This window comes from Lontra canadensis, unplaced genomic scaffold (genome assembly GCF_010015895.1).
Source record: "Lontra canadensis isolate GAN:19392208 unplaced genomic scaffold, GSC_riverotter_1.0 scaffold3, whole genome shotgun sequence".
NCBI lineage: Eukaryota > Metazoa > Chordata > Mammalia > Carnivora > Mustelidae > Lontra > Lontra canadensis.
The window spans coordinates 16,264,139-16,285,205 of record NW_022630997.1 but is presented as its reverse complement, the minus strand read 5'-3'; the positions used below and the strand labels follow the sequence as shown (position 1 = coordinate 16,285,205).

General features: G+C 45.5%; 1 protein-coding gene across 2 annotated transcripts; it reads left to right on the top strand.

Moving 5' to 3' along the window:
* Positions 1-1,177: 1,177 nt before the first annotated feature.
* Positions 1,178-14,390, top strand: NOLC1 (nucleolar and coiled-body phosphoprotein 1). Of its 2 annotated transcripts, none has more exons than XM_032881596.1 (13): positions 1,178-1,363; positions 4,904-4,959; positions 5,071-5,210; positions 5,314-5,444; positions 7,476-7,641; positions 9,999-10,129; positions 10,256-10,394; positions 10,891-11,019; positions 11,216-11,326; positions 11,414-12,058; positions 12,241-12,347; positions 12,782-12,874; positions 13,024-14,390. In XM_032881596.1, the coding sequence occupies exons 1-13, from the start codon at positions 1,244-1,246 to the stop codon at positions 13,180-13,182; spliced, it is 2,127 nt and encodes a 708-aa protein (XP_032737487.1). In that variant the 5' UTR covers positions 1,178-1,243; the 3' UTR covers positions 13,183-14,390. The 2 variants fall into 2 exon arrangements, with proteins under 2 accessions (XP_032737487.1, XP_032737482.1); XM_032881591.1 differs by having other exon boundaries at positions 5,068-5,210.
* The last annotated feature ends 6,677 nt before the right edge of the window (positions 14,391-21,067 follow it).

Sequence of the window (21,067 nt, the reverse complement as noted above, 5' to 3'; positions counted from 1 at the left end):
AGTCCCAAGGAAGGGATTTTTACCACTAACGACCTAGAGGAAGCTCATACTTGTTCCACATAAAGGTTTTCTAAACCGAGGCTTATGTGTACATGTATGTACCATTTTAGCTTGAGCACAATGCTTGGCACACAATAGGTATTAAGAAGAATGCATACATGTGAATAAATATGGGTAAGAGGGAGATCTGTAGGAGTTTATCTAGGAGAGTGCCTATTTTGAGAAGAGCGAAGGAGAGGTATGTCTCCCCAGAAAGTGGATCCTTACCTTTCCTGACAGGTATTAATGGGGAAGCAATTAAACGGTAGTGGGTAAAGGGATTGATGCCTGCTGATGTGAACTGAAATGTAATGGAACTTGGAAGTAACTTGGCAGGCCTGGGCATTAATTTTTGAATACTCAAGACAGAGGCATTGGGAGGGTTTTCTAGTTCTCCCACAGGGAGAGTTCAAGTGTGAACTGTGATTCAGGAGATAGAAGGATAATTTCTAGGATTATAGGTTTGCAGAGATTGCTACTGTGTCGCTCAGGGTTCATTCACACTGGCTTTTCCCTTCATGGAGCTGACAATGCTGAATGAGTAAGGGGGAAGGGGTTGTCTCGAGGGCAAATCATGATTGAAAGAGAGGCAATTTTAGGGATCGTCTGTTACCACTATTACCATGGATAATCTGAAGAATCCTTTGCAGTGAAGGTGAGAATTGGAATGTTATCTGACATAGAGGGCCTCTCTGGTGTTCGAGGAAGGGAAAATGAAGGGTGGGAATCGGTTGGCGCCGCGAATGGGAGTGGTTGGGAGATCCTGTGACCGAGTCTAGAGAGTCCAAAGACAGCTCAAGCCTTCCGGGCCCCTCTACTCTGGAATGCAAATCCCAGTTGCAGCAGCTCTTAAAAAAAAAGACAACGGTGGCTCCAGCTGAAAGGGCGCGGGAAATCTAAAGTTTTCCCGCCACTGGCGAGGGCGTGAGCCGTGACGTCAGGGCTCCGCCTTCGCAAGGTGGTGGACAGAGGGCTCCGCCCTCACCAAGATGGCGACGCTTGTGGCACCGGAAAGAGTTTATAGTTTTCGCCTCGATCCTGCCACCAAATTGGAGGCGGGACTGCCCTGCGGAGTATGCCCGCCCCTTCCGCCGTACGTCCGCGCTGCGTGATGACGTCACAGGGGTCAGCCCCCATCCGTCCGGGTTCCCGAGTTCCTGAGTCCTGAGCGTCGGCAACGGTAGTGACGCGTGTTGCCCGGAGGATGGCGGACGCCAGCTTGCGCCGCGTGGTTCCCAGCGACCTGTATCCCCTCGTGCTCGGCTTTCTGCGCGATAACCAGCTCTCGGAGGTGGCCAATAAATTTGCCAAGGCAACAGGCGCTGTGAGTGTGGGCTTGGGACAAGGGCTGGGGTGGGAGGACCACAGGTCTTCGGGCCCTCACTGGGTTAGGTTTCCGGGTACCGAGGTCTCTAGGGTCTTCCAATCCAGTATCTGCGGGCCTTTGTGCCGAGCTCTCGGCGGTGACCCGGGAGCCCGGAGTCTCGGCAACTGATACCCCACGAGGTCTCACTAGGCAGCGTTGAATCTTGTTGCCTTTTTCTGTTGAGCGGTGCAGCGACGGCAGCGTGGGTTCCTCGTGGCCCAGGTCACGTGGCTGGCGGAGTGCGGCGAGCTGGAGGGAGCGTGGTGTCCCACCGGAGGCATTGGAGGCTCTTGGTTCCTTCTTGGGTTTTACGTTGGTTGATGCAAAACGTGACTTGACCTGAACTCAGTCGAATTTACCCAGGACTCAAAGATGAAATTGCTTTAGAAATGGGGGATGGGATTTTCGTTAGTAAAGAAGAAAGTGAGAGTAGAGGTATATACCAAAGCAGAATTGAGCATCACAGCCCTACCCCGCAGTGGGCTTGGATCTTTGACTTCTGGAATCAAGCACATCTAGGTTTGGGACCAGGCTCTCTTACTTCTTAAGATGTGTAACCTGAACAGCTTGCTGAACCTCTCTGAGTTTGTTTCTGTTCCTACAGAGATGCCATCATCCATCTTATAATATTTTTGTGAATTTCAGTAACGTGATAAATACGAAGTGGCAATCCCAGTGCCTGGTGCTCAGGAAGCATCAGTGAGTGAAAGCTGTTATCATAGTTATGGTAATACATATTTATGGTAATACAGGATGGTTCAAACACATGTAAAAAGTGGACCAGGGATGTGAAAGGGTTGGAATCCCCGGCAAGAAAAGCAATCATGGGTCGCCTGGGTGGCTTAGTTAAGCGTCAGGTCATGAACTCAGGGTTCTGGGTTCAAGTTCCACATGGGCCTGCTTCTCTCTCTCTGCCACTCCCCCTGCTTGTGCTTGCTTTCTCTCTGTCAAATGAATAGATAAAATCTTTAATTAAAAAAAAAAATCCTGATGCATGGGAAAACATCTTGAAAGAGGGTAGAGTGTAGTCTTTGACAGTCTTCTTAGCCTTTGACTCAGAAGTTAAATTTATTCTTTGTGGCAGAATCAGGCTAGGGAAAGACAGAATCAGATCAGCTTCAGAAAGGGTTACCTTAAGCTGGGACAGCCTGCCTTGTGATCCCCTACAACTGCTTTCATATTGGAACTGTTTTTTAATTGACCATTAGGGAGGCTGTAGAAAGTATTTTCACAATGGGCTGGATGGAATTGGGTCTTTTTCAGAATCAGGATTTTTTTTTTTTTTTTAAGATTTTATTTATTTATTTGACAGACAGAGATCACAAGTAGGCAGAGAGGCTGGCAGAGAGAGAGGGGGAAGCAGACTCCCTGCTGAGCAGAGAGCCTGATGCAGGGCTCGATCCCAGGACCCTGGGATCATGACCTGAGCCAAAGGCAGAGGCTTTAACCCACTGAGCTACCCAGGTGCCCCAGGATTTTTTATATAACAAAAACTAATCTTTCTGCAAAGCCTACTGAAGGCCAGATGGTGTTTCCAGATGCTAAGTCCTTTATATGCATTATCCCTAATTCTCTCAACAACTTAATAAGATGTACAGTATTATCTCCATGTAATAGAGAAATAAACAGTCTTGAAAAGATTAAGTTATTTGCTCAGGGTCACACAGAGGCAGAGGTGAGTTTCACATTTATACACATGTAACTGTGAGCCTGTACTCTTGATGGTACTGCAATGTTTTGCTTTTTTTTTTTTTGTATCAACTTACAATCTATTCTCAGTGTAATTAATAGTTGAAAGTAATTTTTGTACTGAGTATATAACAGCTTTTTTTTTTTTTTTTTTTTTAAAGAATTTAGTTATCTATTTGACAGAGATCACAAGTAGGCAGAGAGGCAGGCAGAGAGAGAGGAAGGGAAGCAGGCTCCGAAGTGGGGCTCGATCCCAGGACCCTGGGATCATGACCTGAGCCGAAGGCAGAGGCTTTAAGCCACTGAGCCACCCAGGCGCCCCTATAACTTAGCTTTTTAACCAGTTTTGGAGGTTGGTTTCCAATGACTTGGTATTATAAACCATATTGCAGGAAATGCTCTCTTCTGTTAGTGTTCTTGTTTCATGGGTAAGGATGAATTCCTAGACAACGAATGCATTGCTAGCTTAAAGGGACAGCACATTAAAAGATTTTATTTTTGAGAGAGAGATTGCGCATGTGTGAGCACAAGGGGGGGCAGGGGCAGAGAGAGATGTAGACTCCCTGCTGAGCAGGGAGCCTGTCACTGGATCCCAGGACCCCAGGATTATGAGCTGAGCTGAAGGTAGACACTTAACTGACTGAGTCACCCAGGTGTCCTGGGAAAGCACAATTTTTTTTTTTAAATAAGATTTTATTTATTTGACAGACAGAGATCACAAGTAGGCAGAGAGGCAGGCAGAGAGAGAGAGAGGAGGAAGCAGGCTCCCTACTGAGCAGAGAGCCCGATGTGGGGCTCGATTTCACGACCTGGGATCATGACCCGAGCGGAAGGCAGAGGCCTTAACCCACCGAGCCACCCAGGTGCCCCAGAAAGCACAATTTTTTAAAGGCTTTCATAAATAGGATTCACTGGGGATAGATGGTGACAGAAATTGTGAGTATCCCAAATTTTTGATGTCGAAAATTGGAAAGTACATAAATAGATTTTTTTTCTCTTAATTTGTGCAAGTAGGAGAAGTCTTACAAAGATGTAACATTTACACCAAATACAGCAGGTATAGAAGAGGTCACTTTTTTTTTTTTTTTAAGATTTTGCTTATTTATTTGAGAGAGAAAGAGAGTAAGTGAGTGTGAGCAGAGGGTAGAGGGAGAAGCAGACTCCCTGCTGGGCAGGGAGCCTGATGCGGGGCCCCATCCCAAGACCTGAGATCATGATCTGAGCTGAAGGCAGACACTTAACTGACTGAGCCACCAGACACCCCAAAGCAGGTCACTTTTATTTTTTTTTTATTTTTTTTATTTTTTTAAAGATTTTATTTATTTATTTATTTGTCAGAGCGAGAGAGGGAGAGAGAGCGAGCACAGGCAGACAGAATGGCAGGCAGGGGCAGAGGGAGAAGCAGGCTTCCTGCTGAGCAAGGAGTCTGATGCGGGACTCGATCCCAGGACGCTGGGATCATGACCTGGGCCGAAGGCAGCTGCTCAACCAACTGAGCCACCCAGGCGTCCCAGCAGGTCACTTTTAAAGAGAGAATAAAATCTGATTTCCTGGGGCGCCTGGGTGGCTCAGTGGGTTAAGCCTCTGCCTTCGGCTCAGGTCATGGTCCCAGGGTCCTGGGATCGAGCCCCACATCCGGCTCTCTGCTGAGCAGGGAGCCTGCTTCCCCCCCTCTCTCTGCCTGCCTCTCCGCCTACTTGGGATCTCTGTCTGTTAAATAAATAAAAAAATATTTTTAAAAAAAGTCTGATTTCCTGCTAGAACAACCAAGATAAAATTTTCTTACTGAGTTATTTTTTTCTCCTATAGACCCAACAGGACGCCAACGCCTCTTCTCTCTTAGACATCTACAGCTTCTGGCTCAGGTAAGTCTTCCCTGTATCACTGTGACTGGTTTTCCCCCAAGGAGTTGGGCTGTGTTCCTTGGTGTGGGAAGATCCTGATCTCCCAAAAGTTAGCCTCATCTACCTCAGCAGGTCCGCCAAGGCCCCAAAGCGGAAGGTACAGGCAAATGGACCAGTGAGTAAGAAGGCTAAGAAGAAGACTTCATCCAGTGATAGCAGTGAGGACAGTAGTGAGGAGGAAGAACCCCAAGGACCTCCTGCTAAGAAAGCTGGTAAGGCTGGGCAAGGAGTTGGTGTTAGTGATTCCCAGAAAGGTATTTGTAGCTTGCCTGTACCACGTGGCTGATTCTCACTGGGGTTTGTGGTTCTGTTCAGCTGTACCTGCCAAGCGGGCCAGTTTGCCTCAGCATCCTGGAAAGGCTGCAGCCAAAGCATCAGAGAGCAGCAGCAGTGAGGAATCTAGTGATGAGGAGGAGGACGATGACAAGAAGAAAAAGCCTGTTCAGGTTTGCATCTTCGGGAAGGAAAGAGGTTGTTGAAGGGATTAGGAAGAAGAAACCTAGAGTCCTGGCTTATAGCTTGGAATCAAGGGATACCAGTGGGTGTATAAGAGGTGACTACGGGGGCGCCTGGCTGCCTTAGTCAGTAAAGCATGGGACTCTTGATTTCGGAGTTACATGTTTGAGTCCCATGTTGGATGTAGGGATTACTTAAAAGGTAAATAAATAAGGGGTACCTGGGTGGCCCAGTTGGTTAAGCCTCCTACTCTTGGTTTTAGCTCAGGTCATGATCCCAGGATTCTGAGATCAAGCACCGATTGGGCTCTCTCCTCAGCAGGGGTTCTGCGACTCTGCCTCCCTTGCCCTCTGTCCCTCCTCCCACTCCCAAGCGTGTGTGAGTGTGCATGCCCCCTCTGTCTTTATAATAAAATGAATTTTTATTTTTTTTTATTTTTTTTATTTTATTTTTTTTAAAGATTTTATTTATTTATTTATTTGACAGACAGAGATCACAAGTAGGCAGAGAGGCAGGCAGAGAGAGAGGAGGAAGCAGGCCCCCTGCTGAGCAGAGAGCCCGATGCGGGGCTCGATCCCAGGACCCTGGGATCATGACCCGAGCTGAAGGCAGCGGCTTTAACCCACTGAGCCACCCAGGCGCCCCCAAATTTTTATTTATTTTTTAAGGATTTTTATTTATTTGACAGAGAAGATCACAAGTAGGCGGGGGTGGGGGCAGGTTCCCCGCCAAGCAGAGGGCCCAATGTGAGGCTCAGTCCCAGGACCTCGAGATCATGACCTGAGCCAAAGGCAAAGGCTTAACCCACTGAACTACCCAGGCGCCCCATAAAATGAATCTTTAAATACATAAATACTAAAATATATAACAGGTGACCATGGTGGAGAAAATAGAAGTATGAAGCTTGGAAAGGGTATGTGAGGGTGAAGTTGCACTCTGAATCTAGAGGAACCCATTCTGTTTCCAAGGTGGCGTTCGTTTTTTCTGGGACACTGTCTAAGATCCCAAGAGTAAATAAGAGTATGTTTTGTAGACAGGTATTGGGAACTCTTAAGCAGGGAATGACAAGGACAGGGTTGGGTTTCTTTCTTTCTTTCTTTCTTTCTTTCTTTCTTTCTTTCTTTCTTTCTTTCTTTCTTTCTTTTGTTAAGGTTAGTTTTTAAAAATTTATATGACAGAGACACATCAAGAGAGGGAATACAAGCAGTGGGACTGGGAGAGGGAAAGCAGGCTTCCTACTGAGCAGAGAGCCCAATGTGGGGCTCGATCCTGGGGCCCTGGGATCAGGACCCAAGCCAAAGGCAGACGCTTAAGAACTGAGCCATCCTGGCATCCCTTCTTTCCTATTATTAGAAAGATTTTATTTATTGAGAGAGAGAGCATGCACGTGTGCACACATAAGGGAGGGCAGGGGGCAAGGGGAGAAGAAGACTCTCCACTGAGCAGGGAGCCGGATGTGGGCTCCATCCCAGGACCCTGATGTCATGACCTGAGCTGAAGGTAGACGCTTAGCTGACTGAGCCACCCAGGAGTCCCTTTTCCTCCCTCACTCCCTTTCCACCTTCTTTCCTTCCTTCCTTCCATCCATCTGTCCATCCGTCCTTCTTTCCCTTTTTCTTGAGATTTTTAAATTATTTTTAAGTAATCTCTGTTCCCAGTGTGGGACTCAAACTCATGACCCCAAGATCAAGTTTCATGCTATAACCACTGAGCCAGGCAGGTGCCCCAATATTTTTGTTTCCCATGAAAAATTTGGTGCCCTTTTCAGATGCTGTCTTTTTTCAGTACACTCTGTGTCACACATGGTGCTTGAACTCATGACTCCAAGATCAAGAGATGCATACTGTACCGACTAATTTATCCAGGTGCCCTCAGATGTCGTCTTGCTCAGCATTTATTTGCTCTTACTGCTCCATTAGCTCCTAAAAAATAAAAGTAGTCTAGGATGGTTTCCACCTTAGGATGCCCTTTGGGTACCCAGAACCTCTTGCTGATTCTCTTCATTGTGTGTTTCCTCACAGAAGGGAGTTAAGCCCCAACCCAAGGCAGTCAAAGCTCCTCCTAAGAAGGCCAAGAGCTCTGATTCTGATTCAGACTCAAGCTCAGAAGATGAGTCACCAAAGAACCAGAAGCCAAAGACAACACCTGTGGCAGCTAAAACTCAGACTAAAGCCTCAGCCAAACCAGGTACTATTTCCATTCCCAAGAGGCCAGGCTGGGGACAGTTTGCTCTGGGGACTAGTATTAAAATTGCTCATTCAGGGGCACCTGGGTGGCTCAGTCAGTTGAGCTTCTGCCTTTAGCTCAGGTCATGATCTCAGGATCCTGTGATTGACCCCCTCGTTGTGCTTTACGCTGGGCATGGAGCGTGCCTAAGATTCTTTCTCTCCCTGTTCTTTCGCCATTCCCCATCCCATGTGTGCATGCTTGTGCCCACGCTTGCCTGCTCGCTCTCAAAAAAAAAAATTGCTCCTTTAGCATAGGGGTGAAATGGCACTGGTAGTTGAATTAGAAATACTGCTTAGTGTCTTTTTTTTTCTTAAAGAGGCTTTTTATTAATAAGTGGAACATTTCATAATTAGGGATTAGTAGCTAGAGAAATAGTCTGCAGTGAGGAAAAATGTAGTTCTTTTGTTTTTTGTTTTAAATCTTTGCTTTTTAAAAAAAAATTTATTTGGGGCGCCTGGGTGGCTCAGTGGGTTAAAGCCTCTGCCTTCGGCTCAGGTCATGATCTTAGGGTCCTGGGATTGAGTCCCGCATTGGGCTCTTTGCTCAGTGGGGGGCCTGCTTCCTCCTCTCTGCCTGCCTCTCTACCTACTTGTGATCTCTGTCTCTCAAATAAATAAAATCTTTAAAAAAAAAAAAAGAATTTGCCAGAGAGAGATCACAAGTAGGCAGGGGCAGGCAGAGAAGGGGGGGAAGCAGGCTCCCTGCTGAGCAGAAAGCCCCATGCGGGGCTTGATCCCAGGACCCCGAGATCATGACTTGAGCCAAAGGCAGAGTCTTAACCTTCTGAGCCACTCAGGTGCCCCCCCAAAAAACGTGTTTTAAAAAATGGTATCCAGAAGCACCTGGGTGGCTAAGTCGGTTGAGTGTCCAACTCTTGATTTCAGCTTGGGTCCTGATCCCAGGGATGGGGGATTGAGCCCTGTTGTTGGGCTCCACTCAGCAGAGAGTCTGTTTGAGAAATCTCTCTTTCCCTCTCCCTGTGCCCTCAGTCTTGCATGCTCTTTCTTCCTCAAATAAGTTAATCTTTATTATTATTTTTTAAATTTGTTTTCTCTTAAAGATTTTATTTATTTGAGGGAGAGAGACAGTGAGAGAAAGCAAGAACAAGGGAGGAAGAAGCACGCTCCCCACTGAGCTGGGAGCCTGATGTGGGGCTCAATCCCAGGATGCTGGGATCATGACCTGAGCCAGAAGCAGATGCTTAACAACTGAGCCATCCAGGTGCCCCCTAAAATAAATAAATCTTTAAAATAAAAGGTATCCCAGGGTGCTGGGGAGCTGAAGCCTCTGCCTTCAGCTCAGGTCATGATCCTAGGGTCCTGAGATCAAGCCCCATATCGGACTCTGCTCGGCAGGGAGCCTGCTTCCCCCTCTCTCTCTCCCTGCCTCTCTGCCTACTTGTGATCTCTGTCTGTCAAACAAATAAAGTCTTAAAAAAAGTATCCATTTGACATTCTTGTTAATAGATGATTTACATTCCTATAAATGCCATTTTGTTATGAGCACTTGTACATCTATGTTTTGTGCTTTTCATTGCCACCATCTGTCCTATGCATTTACTCTGTAGGAGCTGTGAGAATTTAAGCTCTTTCTTGTAATATTCTTGTGATGACAGGTTATGATTTATAGGGGCTTTTCTGAATTAAGTCAGAGTAAAAGATTTCATAGAGTACATTTGAATTGTTTACAATTTTTTTTCCTTTTTTGCGATTTTATTTATTTGAGAGAGAGAGAGAATGTTCACACATGAGCTGGGGGAGGAGCAGAGTGAGAGGGACAAACAGATCCCTGCTCTGAGCTCAGAGCCCGATGCAGGCCTTGATACTGTGATCCTGAGATCATGACCTGAGCTGAAACGAAGAGTCGAATGCTTAATGGACTGACCCACCCAGAAGCCCCACTACATCATATCATTTATTAAAGATAGTTTTATGTTTGAAATTGGTCAGGAAGGTCATCCTTTGATAGTCAGCCGTGGCGGTTTCCCTCATGCCTTCTGTAAAGGCAAGAGAATTGGGGCACCTGGGTGGCTCAGTTGTTAAGCGTCTGCTTTTGGCTCAGATCATGATCCCCAAGGTCCTGGGATTGAACCCCACATCGGGCTCCCTGCTCAGCGGGAAGCCTGCTTCTCTCTCTCTCCCACTCCCCCTGCTTGTGTTCCCTCTCTAGCTGTCTTTCTGTCAAATAAATAAAATCTTTCAAAAAAGTAAAATGAAGGCAAGAGAATCGATAGACTCCTAGGCTCTAAGCTAATAGGTTTCCAGGGTCCATTAAGGCCTTGGTATTTCTTACCCAATTTTTTTTTTCCTTCCCAGGTACGCCAGCTCGCGTGGTACCTAAACTAACCAATGGGAAAGTGGCCAGCAAGAAGAGCAGCAGCAGCAGCAGCAGCAGCAGCAGTGATGAGGAGGAGGCGGCGGCAGCGACGACAGCCATACCTAAGAAGGTTTGGGACATAACGTCTACCAGGGGACGGATGGGGAGGTGGAGGAGTGAGGGTGTCTCCATTTCCTGGCAAGATTAGTTGGACCAGCTTTTCCCTGTGGTAACTAATTTTCTCCATATGACGCAGACTGTACCTAAAAAGCAAGTCGTGGCCAAGGCTCCAGTGAAAGCAACGGCTGCCCCTACCCAGAAGAGTTCCAGCAGTGAGGACTCTTCCAGTGAGGAGGAGGAGGAAGAGCAGAAAAAACCCATGAAAAAAAAACCAGGTGAGGTTTTTTTTTCCTTAAAGTTATTAATTTGTTTTTTTTTTTTTTAGAGAGAGCACGAGTGAGCATGTGCACAAGGTGGGAGTGGGAGGGGAGGGGCAGAGGGAAAGTCAGAGAATCCCAAGTGGACTCCCTGCTAAGCGTGGAGCCCCACCACAACACTTGTCTTTTTTTTTTTTTTTTTTTTTTTAAGATTTTATTTACTTATTTCACAGAGAGCATGTGCACGTGTGCATAAGCAGGGGGAAGCAGGTCCCTATGGTTTTTTTGTTTGTTTGTTTATTTGACAGAGAGATCACAACTAGGCAGAGAGGCAGGCAGAGAGAGAGGAAGGGAAGCAGGCTCCTTGCTGAGCAGAGAGCCCGATGCAGGGCTCGGTCCCAGGACCCTGAGACCATGACCTGAGCTGAAGGCAGAGGCTTAACCCACTGAGCCACTCAGGTGTCCCTTGTTTTTTTTGTTTTTGTTTTTGTTTTTGTTTTTTTTTTTAAAACAGGTCCCTATAGTTCAGTCCCCCCACCTTCTGCTGCCCCATCAAAGAAGTCCCTGGGAACCCAGGCTCCCAAGAAAGCTGCAGAGAAGAAGCAGCCTGTGGAGAGCAGTGAGGACAGCAGCGATGAGTCTGGTGAGTCCCCTCTGTGGAGAATGGGCCTGGGGGAGTAGATGAGGAATATAAAAGACAAAAATGCCTCTATGCCTTTTGTTTTTCACTGAAGCAAGACAGGGCTTAAGTTTCTGTGTGGGTCTTTGCAGCCTCCTTTTTGTTGCTTTTGGTTGGGTTGGGACTCTGGTCCCAGCCTAATGCCATAGGTTCTCTCCAGATTCAAGTTCTGAGGAAGAAAAGAAACCTCCAGCTAAGGCAGTCATCTCTAAAGCAACCTCTAAACCAGTTCCAGCAAAGAAAGCACCAGAGAGCTCTTCAGACAGCTCAGGTGAGGTATATGGAGTCCCTCAGGGTGGTGGGAGCTCCAGGGGCTCTCTTCAGTCTGATTTCTATATATTCTTTGCTCTCTGTCTAGACTCTGACAGTTCTGAGGATGAAGCTCCTGCCAGATCAGCCGGTACCACCAAGAATCTACCAAGTAGGCCGGTTGCCACTCCCAAGCAGCCTGCAGCTAAACCAGCCACAGCTCCCAAGCAGCCTGTAGGTAGTGGCCAGAAGCCTCTCACCAGAAAGGCTGATAGCAGCTCCAGCGAGGAGGAGAGCAGTTCTAGTGAAGAGGAAAAGACGAAGAAGACTGTGGTCACCCCCAAGTCCAAGGCAGCGGCCAAAGCAGCTCCGTCTTTGCCTGCCAAACAGGCCCCCCAGGGTGGTGGGGACAGCAGCTCTGATTCAGATAGTTCTAGCAGTGAGGAAGAGAAGGAGGAGAAGATGTCAAAATCCCCAGTTAAAAAGAAGCCACAGAAGGCAGCAGGAGTTGTAGCCTCTTCCAAGGTGGCTTCCACAAAGCAAGCAAAGGCCGAGAGCAGCAGCAGTTCTTCCTCTGATGATTCCAGTGAGGAAGAAAAGAAGGAGAAGCCTAAGGGCAAGGGCAGTGTAAGGCCACAAGCCCTCAAGACCAATGGGACCTCTGCAGTGACTACGCAGAATGGAAAAGCAGACAGGGATAGCCATGAGGAAGAAGAAGAAAAGAAAAAGGCAGCAGTAGCAGTTTCTAAGCCAGGTCTATATCCAAAGAATCTGTCTCCTTGGTTTGTCCCTCCAAGTATGGGTGGGATATACACTTGGGGAATGGGGTAGGGAGAGGAGGCCCACAGTTAGGCTTCCAGTTGGATGCCCTTGGTGTGGGAACCTGGGAGGAGGAATAGGAAGCTGGTCTCCTGAGTCTGGCTTTTTGTTTTGTAGGTTCAGGAAAGAAGCGGAAGCAGAATGAGGCTGCCAAAGAGGCAGAGACTCCTCAAGCCAAGAAGATAAAGCCCCAGACCCCCAACACATTTCCAAAAAGGAAGAAAGTAAGTTATCTTATTTTCTTGTTGGGAGCCAGCCTTTAAAGAGTAGAAAGGGGCACCTGGGTGGCTCAGTTGGTTAAGCCTCCAACTCTTGATTTCCCCTCAGGGTCGTGAGATCTTGACAACTCTCTGCATGGCCTGGCACTCTCGCACATGTGTAGCGAAGGAGGGCTTTTCTGTTAAATGGCCACTCTGTCTTTAATTTCTTTCTTTCTTTCTTTTTTTTAAAGATTTTATTTATTTATTTGACAAGAGATCACAAGTAGGCAGAGAAGCAGGCAGAGAGAGAGGAGGAAGCAGGCTCCCTCTGAGCAGAGACCCCGATGTGGGGCTTGATCCCAGGACCCTGGGATCATGACCTGAGCCGAAGGCAGAGGCTTTAACCCACTGAGCCACCCAGGCGCCCCTAATTTCTTTCTCACTTCATTCTTCTCCAGGGAGAAAAAAGGGCATCATCCCCTTTCCGAAGGATCAGGGAGGAGGAAATTGAGGTAGATGCTCGAGTGGCAGACAATTCCTTTGATGCCAAGGTGAGGGGAGAGCATGTTTGCTGTTCTTAAGGGGGCTGGGTGGAAGAGAGGGCAGCTTTTTGGTTCACGTTGCCTTGAGCAAGGAGAAGAAAGTAACAGGGACTTGGTGTTGTCCTTCTGTGTATTAACCACTTCTCTCTGCTTACCAGCGGGGTGCAGCTGGAGACTGGGGGGAGCGCGCCAATCAGGTTCTGAAGTTTACCAAAGGCAAATCGTTCCGGCATGAGAAAACCAAGAAGAAGCGGGGCAGCTACCGGGGAGGCTCCATCTCTGTCCAGGTCAATTCCATTAAGTTTGACAGCGAGTGACCTGGGGCCATGTGTGGTGAAGCAGGGGTGGTGATCCATTGCCACTTACTTTCCCCAGTGGACCTGGGAAACCCTCAGCTCTATTAAGGAAGGGTCTTGGCGAGGACAGCAGTTTAGAAGAGGTCCGAAGACTTTGCATTGTAACATCCTCTCTGGCTCTTTTCTGTGTTCGTAGTTTTGTACAGATTTGTTTTTGAGTGTTGAGTAGCAAGGACAACATAAGGGGAGTGTTCTTTTTTAAGAAAAAGAAAAATTTTAGTTGTCATTCCCTTCTCCCTGTTCTGTGGAAGTCCTCATGCTGAGAAATTTGTATATTTTATATTAAATCATTTCCTATTGATTTTCTTTGTGATTTCACAGGTGGGTACCCACAGATAAAATCTTAGCTATTGCCCAAGATGTAGTAAAGGTTACATTATGGAGTTTTTATAATTGGAGAATTCTGTCATTTGTTCACATTCATCCGTCCAACCCCTCACAGCTTTGGGAAGGGGCAGTTAAGAATGGTTAATGTATATGTTTGCTAAGCATGTACTGTGTAGTTCATCCTCTTTGATGGGGTTTAGGACTGATGTTTTCAGTGAGCATGGACTTAACTACTTTTGGGGATAAAATCCCCTTTTGTTACAGTTAAAATTCTGGTGTAGTGTGAATGCTGTGGGGTTAGTCTAAATATCTTGTTTTCTGTAATATTAACATTTAATGTTTGCAGTATATGTTTAGTTTTTTAATTTGAAAGCATAAACTTTTCTATTGTTCGGAGACTTTTTTTTGATGACCCTTAATAGTACTAATTTAAGGACTGCATTTCCTTGTTTTTTACATTTTAGAGAACAAAATAACATTAATCTGAAAAGTACATATCACTTGGTATTTCTGTTTTAGTAAAAGTGGTGACACAAAATTAGCTTCATTAACTCCTATGTGATTGGAAATCACTGATCAAGAAAATGAAAGAATAAAAACTGTAACTAAAAATCTCAATCCTCAGTAGCAATTAGATTACATTAGGTAAATTTATAGGTAACCTGTGTATGTGCTTATGGAAATGGGAAGAACCTTTATGAAGCATATTAGGTGGTAAAACTTGGTGGGGTTGGGAGAGCATCCCAACAAGATTGTTGTTTGTAGTTGGAACATGGGAGCATCTGATGTGCCCCTTTCAGAACCTTAACTGTCAGTAACCGTGGAGGTAACAGTAAAAAAAACCAGTGAGCAGAAATGCGACTCTGAGGCCAAGGCAGCTGATCCTAAAGCTGTAGGAGATGACAGTGCTTGGCCCGAGCAAGATGCGGAGGGAGGAGGCAACAGCAAACTGGAGACTGGGGCTGTTTCTGTGGTGGGAAAGTGTGCCCTAGCTTTATGGACGAGGGAGGTGTAGGTTTTAAGATTAGCCTCCTCTTGTTCTGATTCCATACTTGCCAGGTAACTTGATAGTAAGTTGGTTTTCCGTGTAACTGCCTCTAGGAAGAATATGCAGCTTTCATGCTGACATAGGCGCGTCAGTCTGCATGGTAGGAGTTACCCATCTTAGTACAAAATAATAAACTGGCTGGTGTATAATGTGTCTTGGGAGTTTTTTATTGTGAGTCCAAAGCCCTCTCACCTATTTAAACCAGAACAACTTGGATGCCAGTTAGAGGGCTGGAGTGAGACCTGTGAGTTCACTGAAGAATTTTCTTGACAGCAGCTTTCTGGCTTTTCGTGGCCATTCCTTGTGTCATGGTGCCTTGTCCAGGCCATAGTCCAGATCATGCATTGTCTAAACTGGGGTTGGCAGAATGGCCAATGGGCGAATCTGGTCCACAGCTTGTTTTTGTAATGCTTTGATGCTAAGAATGGTTTTTACATTTTAATTTAATTTATTTGTTTTTAAGTAGGCACCACACCCAACAAGGGGCTTGTCTTTTTACATTTTAAAAGTGCTTGGAAGAATGTGTGGCTGACTTTATGTGGCTCACTGGGCCTATGGTATTTGCTAACTGGCCCTCTACGGAAAACGTTTGCTAATTCCTGGTCTAAGTCAGTGATTTTGCAACACTGGCTGAAAATTAGAATCATCTGGGAAACTTAAAAAATACTGAAACCCAAGGGCCCATCCCAGACCAGCTTGAGTGTGTCAGACCCTGGTGCTCTCTGGTGGGGCCTGGGTGTAAGGATTTTTTTTTTTTAATCTTCTGAGTGATTCTAATATGAGCAGCTGAGGTTGAAAGCCACTAAACTAAGAGTGTTTGAAAATAATTGGGGCACCTTGGTGGCTTTGTTGGTTGAGTGTCTGACTCTTGGTCGTGGATCATGGGATTGAGCCCTGAATTGGCTCCACTCTCACAGTGCGCTAGAGATTCCCTCTCCCTTTTGCTCTTTCCCTGCTCGTGGGTGTGCTCTATCTCTAAAATAAATAAGTCTTAAAAAAGAAAAAAGAATTGGTATTTTTTCATTATTCTCATGCTTTTGTTTTCGGATATACTTATAAAATCTGATATAATAAAATGAAAATTAAATTTCCATCTTAGTAGTTTCCTGGGACTTGATTCTATATCTTCATAGTTTTGTTGACTGTACTGTTATATGCATCCACTCATCTTTTTCCTTACACAAATGGGGTAGCTTGCTATATGCAGTGTTTCATAACATTGGAGCTCATTTTATAACACAGTAGCTCATTTTTAATGGCTGCATGGTACTCCATTGTAGTAGGAAGCAGTAGTATAAGTTATGCAAGCCAGTAACATTGGTGGATGTTTGGTTTTTTCAGTGTTTTGCTACTACAAATAGAGCCACAGTGGGTATTCGTTTTTCTGTTGTGTTGTTTTGCTTTTTAAAGTAAATTATCCCCAGTGTGGGACTCAAACTCATAACCCCGAGATCAAGAGTCATACACTCTTCAGACTGAACCAGCCTGGTGCTCTGCATAGTGAATGTTCTTGTACATGGAACCGAGTATCTGTGGATTTTTTTTTTTTAAGAGTTTGTTTATTTGATAGAGATCACAAGTAGGCAGAGAGGCAGGCAGAGAGGAGGAAGCAAGCTCCTTGCTGAGCAGAGAGCCGGATGCGGGGCTTGATCCCAGGACCCTGGGATCATGACCTGTGCTGAAGGCAGAGGCTTTAACCCACTGAGCCACCCAGGCGCCCCGTATCTGTGGAATTTTGAAAAAAAATTTTTTGTAAGAGTTTATTCTTAATTGTACAACAGGTTCTAAAACCTCATTCTAGCTGTAGACAGCAACAGATGGGATGATAGGAAAGCCAGATGTTTAAACAGGAATGGAGTTAAGGATCATCATTGACTCAGGCACAAGGAACAGCTTATCTTTTCTCACGGTTCTTAATTCCACCTGTGGTGGTGGGAGGCGTTCCCCCGGCCTTTGCTTTAAGCTCCTCCTTGAGTTTCTTCTGTTCTTTCTGTTTCTGCTTGAATGTCCTTCCTTCTTCGTCCCATCTCCTTGGCCTGCTTCATGGGCTGCTTCAGGGGTTTCTTGCCACTCTTGTGGCCAGGCATGGCACCTGCTGTCCTGTGAGGATATTTTTCTAGGAAATAACTAACAGTGATTGTTTGGTCAAACGATATGTATGGTTAACATTTTAGTTATTATTGCCCTCCAAAGCCATTGTACTAATTTGTAGTTCCAGTAACAGTTTATGGAAAGTACTTTGCCTTCTTCCCCAACATTTGGATAAATGAAAGTGCTGAGTCTTTTTTTTTTTTTTTTAAGATTTTATTTACTTATTTGACAGATCACAAGTAGGCAGGGAGGAAGGGAAGCAGGCTCCCTGCTGAGCAGAGAGCCCAGTGCAGGGCTGGATCCCAGGACCCTGAGATCACGACCTGAGCCTCAGCTGAAGGCAGAGGCTTAACCTGCTGAGCCAGGGGCTCAGGGGCGCCCGGGTGGCTCAGTGGGTTAAAGCCTCTGCTTTCGGCTCAGGTCATGATTCCAGGGTCCTGGGATCGAGCCCTGCATCAGGCTCTCTGCTCCGCAGGGAGCCTGCTTCCTCCTCTCTCTCTCTGCCTGCCTCTCTGCCTACTTGTGATCTTTGTCGAATAAATAAATAAAATCTTAAAAAAAAAAATAGAACAAACAGTGGTGGTTGCCAGAATGGAGTGGGGGGGCATGGGCAAAATAGGAAGGGGACTAATGGGTACAAGCTTCCAGTTATAAAATCAATCACAGGGATGTAAAGTACAACATAGGGAATATAGCCAATAATATAATAACTGCATGATGAGAAATAACTAGACTTGTGATCACTTCATAATGTATATAAATGTATGTATATGTATACATATATAAGGGCACCTGGGTGGCTCAGTTGGTTAAGCATCCAACTCTTGATTTTGGCTCAGGTCATGATCTCATGGGTTGTGGGACTGAGCCCTGCATCAGACTGCATGCTCAGTGGGGAGTCTGCTTCTCTCCTTCTCCCTGTCAGTGCTCTCTAAAAAATAAATCTTTAAAAAATTATGTGTATCAATGTTAATTACGTTGCACACCTGAAACTAATAATGTATGTCAACCATACTTCAATTTTAAAAAAATAACTAAGGGAAGCCTGAGTGGCTCAGGTCATGATCCCAGGTCCTGGGATGGAGCCCTGCATCAGGCTCCCTGCTCCACGGGAGGCCTTCTTCTCCCTCTCCAATTTCCCCTGCTTGTGTTCCCTCTCTCTGTGTCAAATAAATAAGTAAAATCTTTAAAAAGTAGTTAAGACAATAAATTTAATGTTTTTTACCACAATTTTTTAAAAAAGAGACATGGGGTGCCTGGCTGGCTCAGTCAGTAGAGCATGACTCTTGATTCCCCAGGCAATGAGTCTGAGCTCCATGTTGGAGTAGAGATTACTTAAAACAATAAAATAAAATGGTTAAAAAACGGCAAAGGTTATGTATATTAAAAAAAAAAATCTTTAAAAAAGATTTTATTTCAGAGATTGAATGAGAGAGAGCAGAAGCAAGTGGGAGGGACAGAGGAAGAGGGAGAAGCCAAATCCCTGTTGAGCAGGGTGCCAGACATGGGGCTTGATCCTAGGACTCCGGGATCATGACCCGGGCTGAAAGCACATGCTTAACCAACTAAGCCACCCAGGCACCTACCAAAAATATATTTTTTTAGGATTTTATTTATTTATTTGACAGACAGAGATCACAAGTAGGCAGAGAGGCAGGCAGAGAGAGGGGAGGGGAAGCAGGCTCCCCACTGAGCTGAGCCCGATGTGGGGCTGGATCCCCAGACCCTGGAATCATGACCTGAGCCGAAAGCAGAGGCTTTAACCCACTGAGCCACCCAGGCGCCCCTGTATTTTTTTTTTTTTTTTTAAGATTTTATTTATTTATTAGCATGAGCAGGGTGAAGGGCAGAGGGAGAAGCAGACTTCCCGCCGAGCAGGGAGCCCAAAATGGGGCTCAATCCTGGGCCTCTGGCATTATGACCCGAGCCAAAGGTAGATACTTAATGGACTGAACCACCCAGGTGTCCCCTCTGTACTTTTTGTTTTTTTTAGATTTATTTACTTATTTTAAAGAGGGAGAAAGCACATGTGCTCACATGAGCACGGGAGGGCAGAGTGGGGGGGAGAGAGAATCTTAAGTAGACTCCACTGATCTTAGACCCTGACTCAGGGCTTGATCTCATGACCCTGAAATCACAACCTGAGCTGAAACGAAGAGTCAGACAGAGACTTAACTAACTGTGCCACCCAGGTGCCCCTGTTCTCTGTATTTTGAGTCTTTCTTTTTTGTTGTTTGTTTTTTAGATTTGATTCAATTTGATTTTTAAAGATTTTACTTATTTATTTGACAGAGAGAGAGATAGTGAGAGAGGGAACACAAGCAGGGGGAGTGGGAGAGAGAGAAGCAGGCTTCCTGCTAAGCAGGGAGCCTGATGTGGGGCTGGATCCCAGGACTCTGGGACCATGACCCGAGCTGAAGGCAGACACTTAACAACTGAGCCACCCAAGTACCCTAGATTTTACATATAAGTAAAATCATACAGTATTTGTCTTTCTCTGTGTGACTTCACTTAGCAGAATATCTTTTTGATCCACCCATGTTGTTGCAAATAGCAAGATGTTACTCTCTTTTTATGGCTGAGTATATATACACACACAGTATATAAACACACACTACATCTTTATCCATTAATCAATTAATGGATACTTAGATTGTTTCCATATCTTGGCTGTTGTAAATAATGAAGAACATAGGGGTGCATGTATTCTTTTGAATTAGTGTTTTTGTTTTCTTTGGGTAGACACTTAGAAGAATTGCTGGATCAAATGAAATTTTTTTGTTTTTTGAAGATTTTATTTATTTGGCAGAGAGAGATCACAAGCAGGCAGAGAGACAGGGGGAAGCAGGCTCCCTGCTGAGCAGAGAGCCCGATGTGGGGTTCGATCCCAGGACCCTGAGATCATGACCTGAGCCGAAGGCAGAGGCTTTAACCCATTGAGCCACCCAGGCGCACCCCCCAAAATATTTTTAATTAAAAAACTTTTTTGAGGGGGGTGCAGCCAGGGTGGCTCAGTCAGTTAAGCATCGGCCTTCAGCTCCTGTTGTGATCCTGGAGTTCTGGGATCGAGCCCCCTGTTGGGCTCCCTGCTCAGCAGGAAGTCTGCTTCTTCCTCACCCTTTATTTTTTTAAAGTTTAAATTTGGGGCACTTGGGTAGCTCAGTTAAGTGTCTTGTCTTGTCTGCCTTTGGCTTAAGTCATGATCCCAGGATCCTGGGATCAAGCCCCACATTGGGCTCTCTGCTTATTGGGGAGCCTGCCTCTCCCTCTCCCTCTGCCTACTGTTCTGCCTACTTGTGCTTGCTTTCTCTGTCAAACAAATAAGATCTTTAAAAAAAGATTTTATTTTATTTTTTTATTTTTTAAGTAATCTCTACAACATGCTGTTGGTGTTTTGATAGGGATTGCTTTGAATCTGTAGATTGCTTTGGGTAGTATGGACATTTTAACTTAAGATTTTCAGAGTACAGATCTCTCACCTCAGTTAAATTTATTCTCAGGTATTTTGTTTTTGATGCAGTTTTTTTTTTTTTTTTAAGATTTTTATTTATTTGACAGCAGAGCATTTGAGAGAGAACATGAGTTGGGGGAGGAGCAGAGGAAGAGGGAGAGGGAGAAGTAGACTCCCTGCTAAGGAGGGAGCCTGACATAGGAGCTCCATCACAAGACCCCAGGATCATCATCTGAGCCAAAGGCAGATGCTTAACCAACTGAGCCACTCAGGTGCCTCACTCTCTCTCCCTTTTTTTTTTTTTAAGGTTTTATTTATTTATTTCACAGAGAGAGAGAGAGAGAGATCACAAGTAGGCAGAGAAGCAGGCGGGTGGGGGGGGAGGCTCCTGCTGAGCAGAGAGCCTGATACAGGACTCGATCCCAGGACCCTGAGATCATGACCTGAGCCGAAGGCAGAGACTTAACCCACTGAGCCACTCAGGCGCCCCCCTCTCTCTCTTTTTTTAAAGATGTATTTTAGTGAGAGAGAGCGAGAACGTGAGTGGGGGTAGGGACAGAGGGAAAGGATCTCATACAGACTGCACACGTAGAGAAGAAAACCCCCAATGTGGGGCTCTATCTCACGACGCTGAGCTCATGACTGAGCCACCCAGGCACCCACAAAGGGATTGTTCTCTTACTCTCTTTCTGGGAGTTGGTTATTAGTGTAAAGAAATGTCACAGATTTCTGTATTAATTTTGTATCCTGCAACTTTACTGAATTCAATTAATAGTTCAATAGTTTCTTGGGAGTCTTCAGGATTTTCTGTATATAGGATCATGTTGTCTGCAAATAGTGACAGTTTTACTTTTTTTTTTTTTTTTTTTTAACAGTTATTGCCTTTTCGGGCACCTGTGTGACTCATTCGTTAAGCATCTGCCTTCAGC

Bases quoted from the DNA above. Each gene is read 5' to 3' on its own strand.
- NOLC1 (XM_032881591.1), top strand. From the start codon at position 1,244: ATGGCGGACGCCAGCTTGCGCCGCGTGGTTCCCAGCGACCTGTATCCC. The intron at 10,395-10,890 runs GTGAGGTTTTTT...TTTTTAAAACAG, and splicing joins ACCCATGAAAAAAAAACCAG to GTCCCTATAGTTCAGTCCCC. The intron at 11,327-11,413 runs GTGAGGTATATG...CTCTCTGTCTAG, and splicing joins GAGCTCTTCAGACAGCTCAG to ACTCTGACAGTTCTGAGGAT.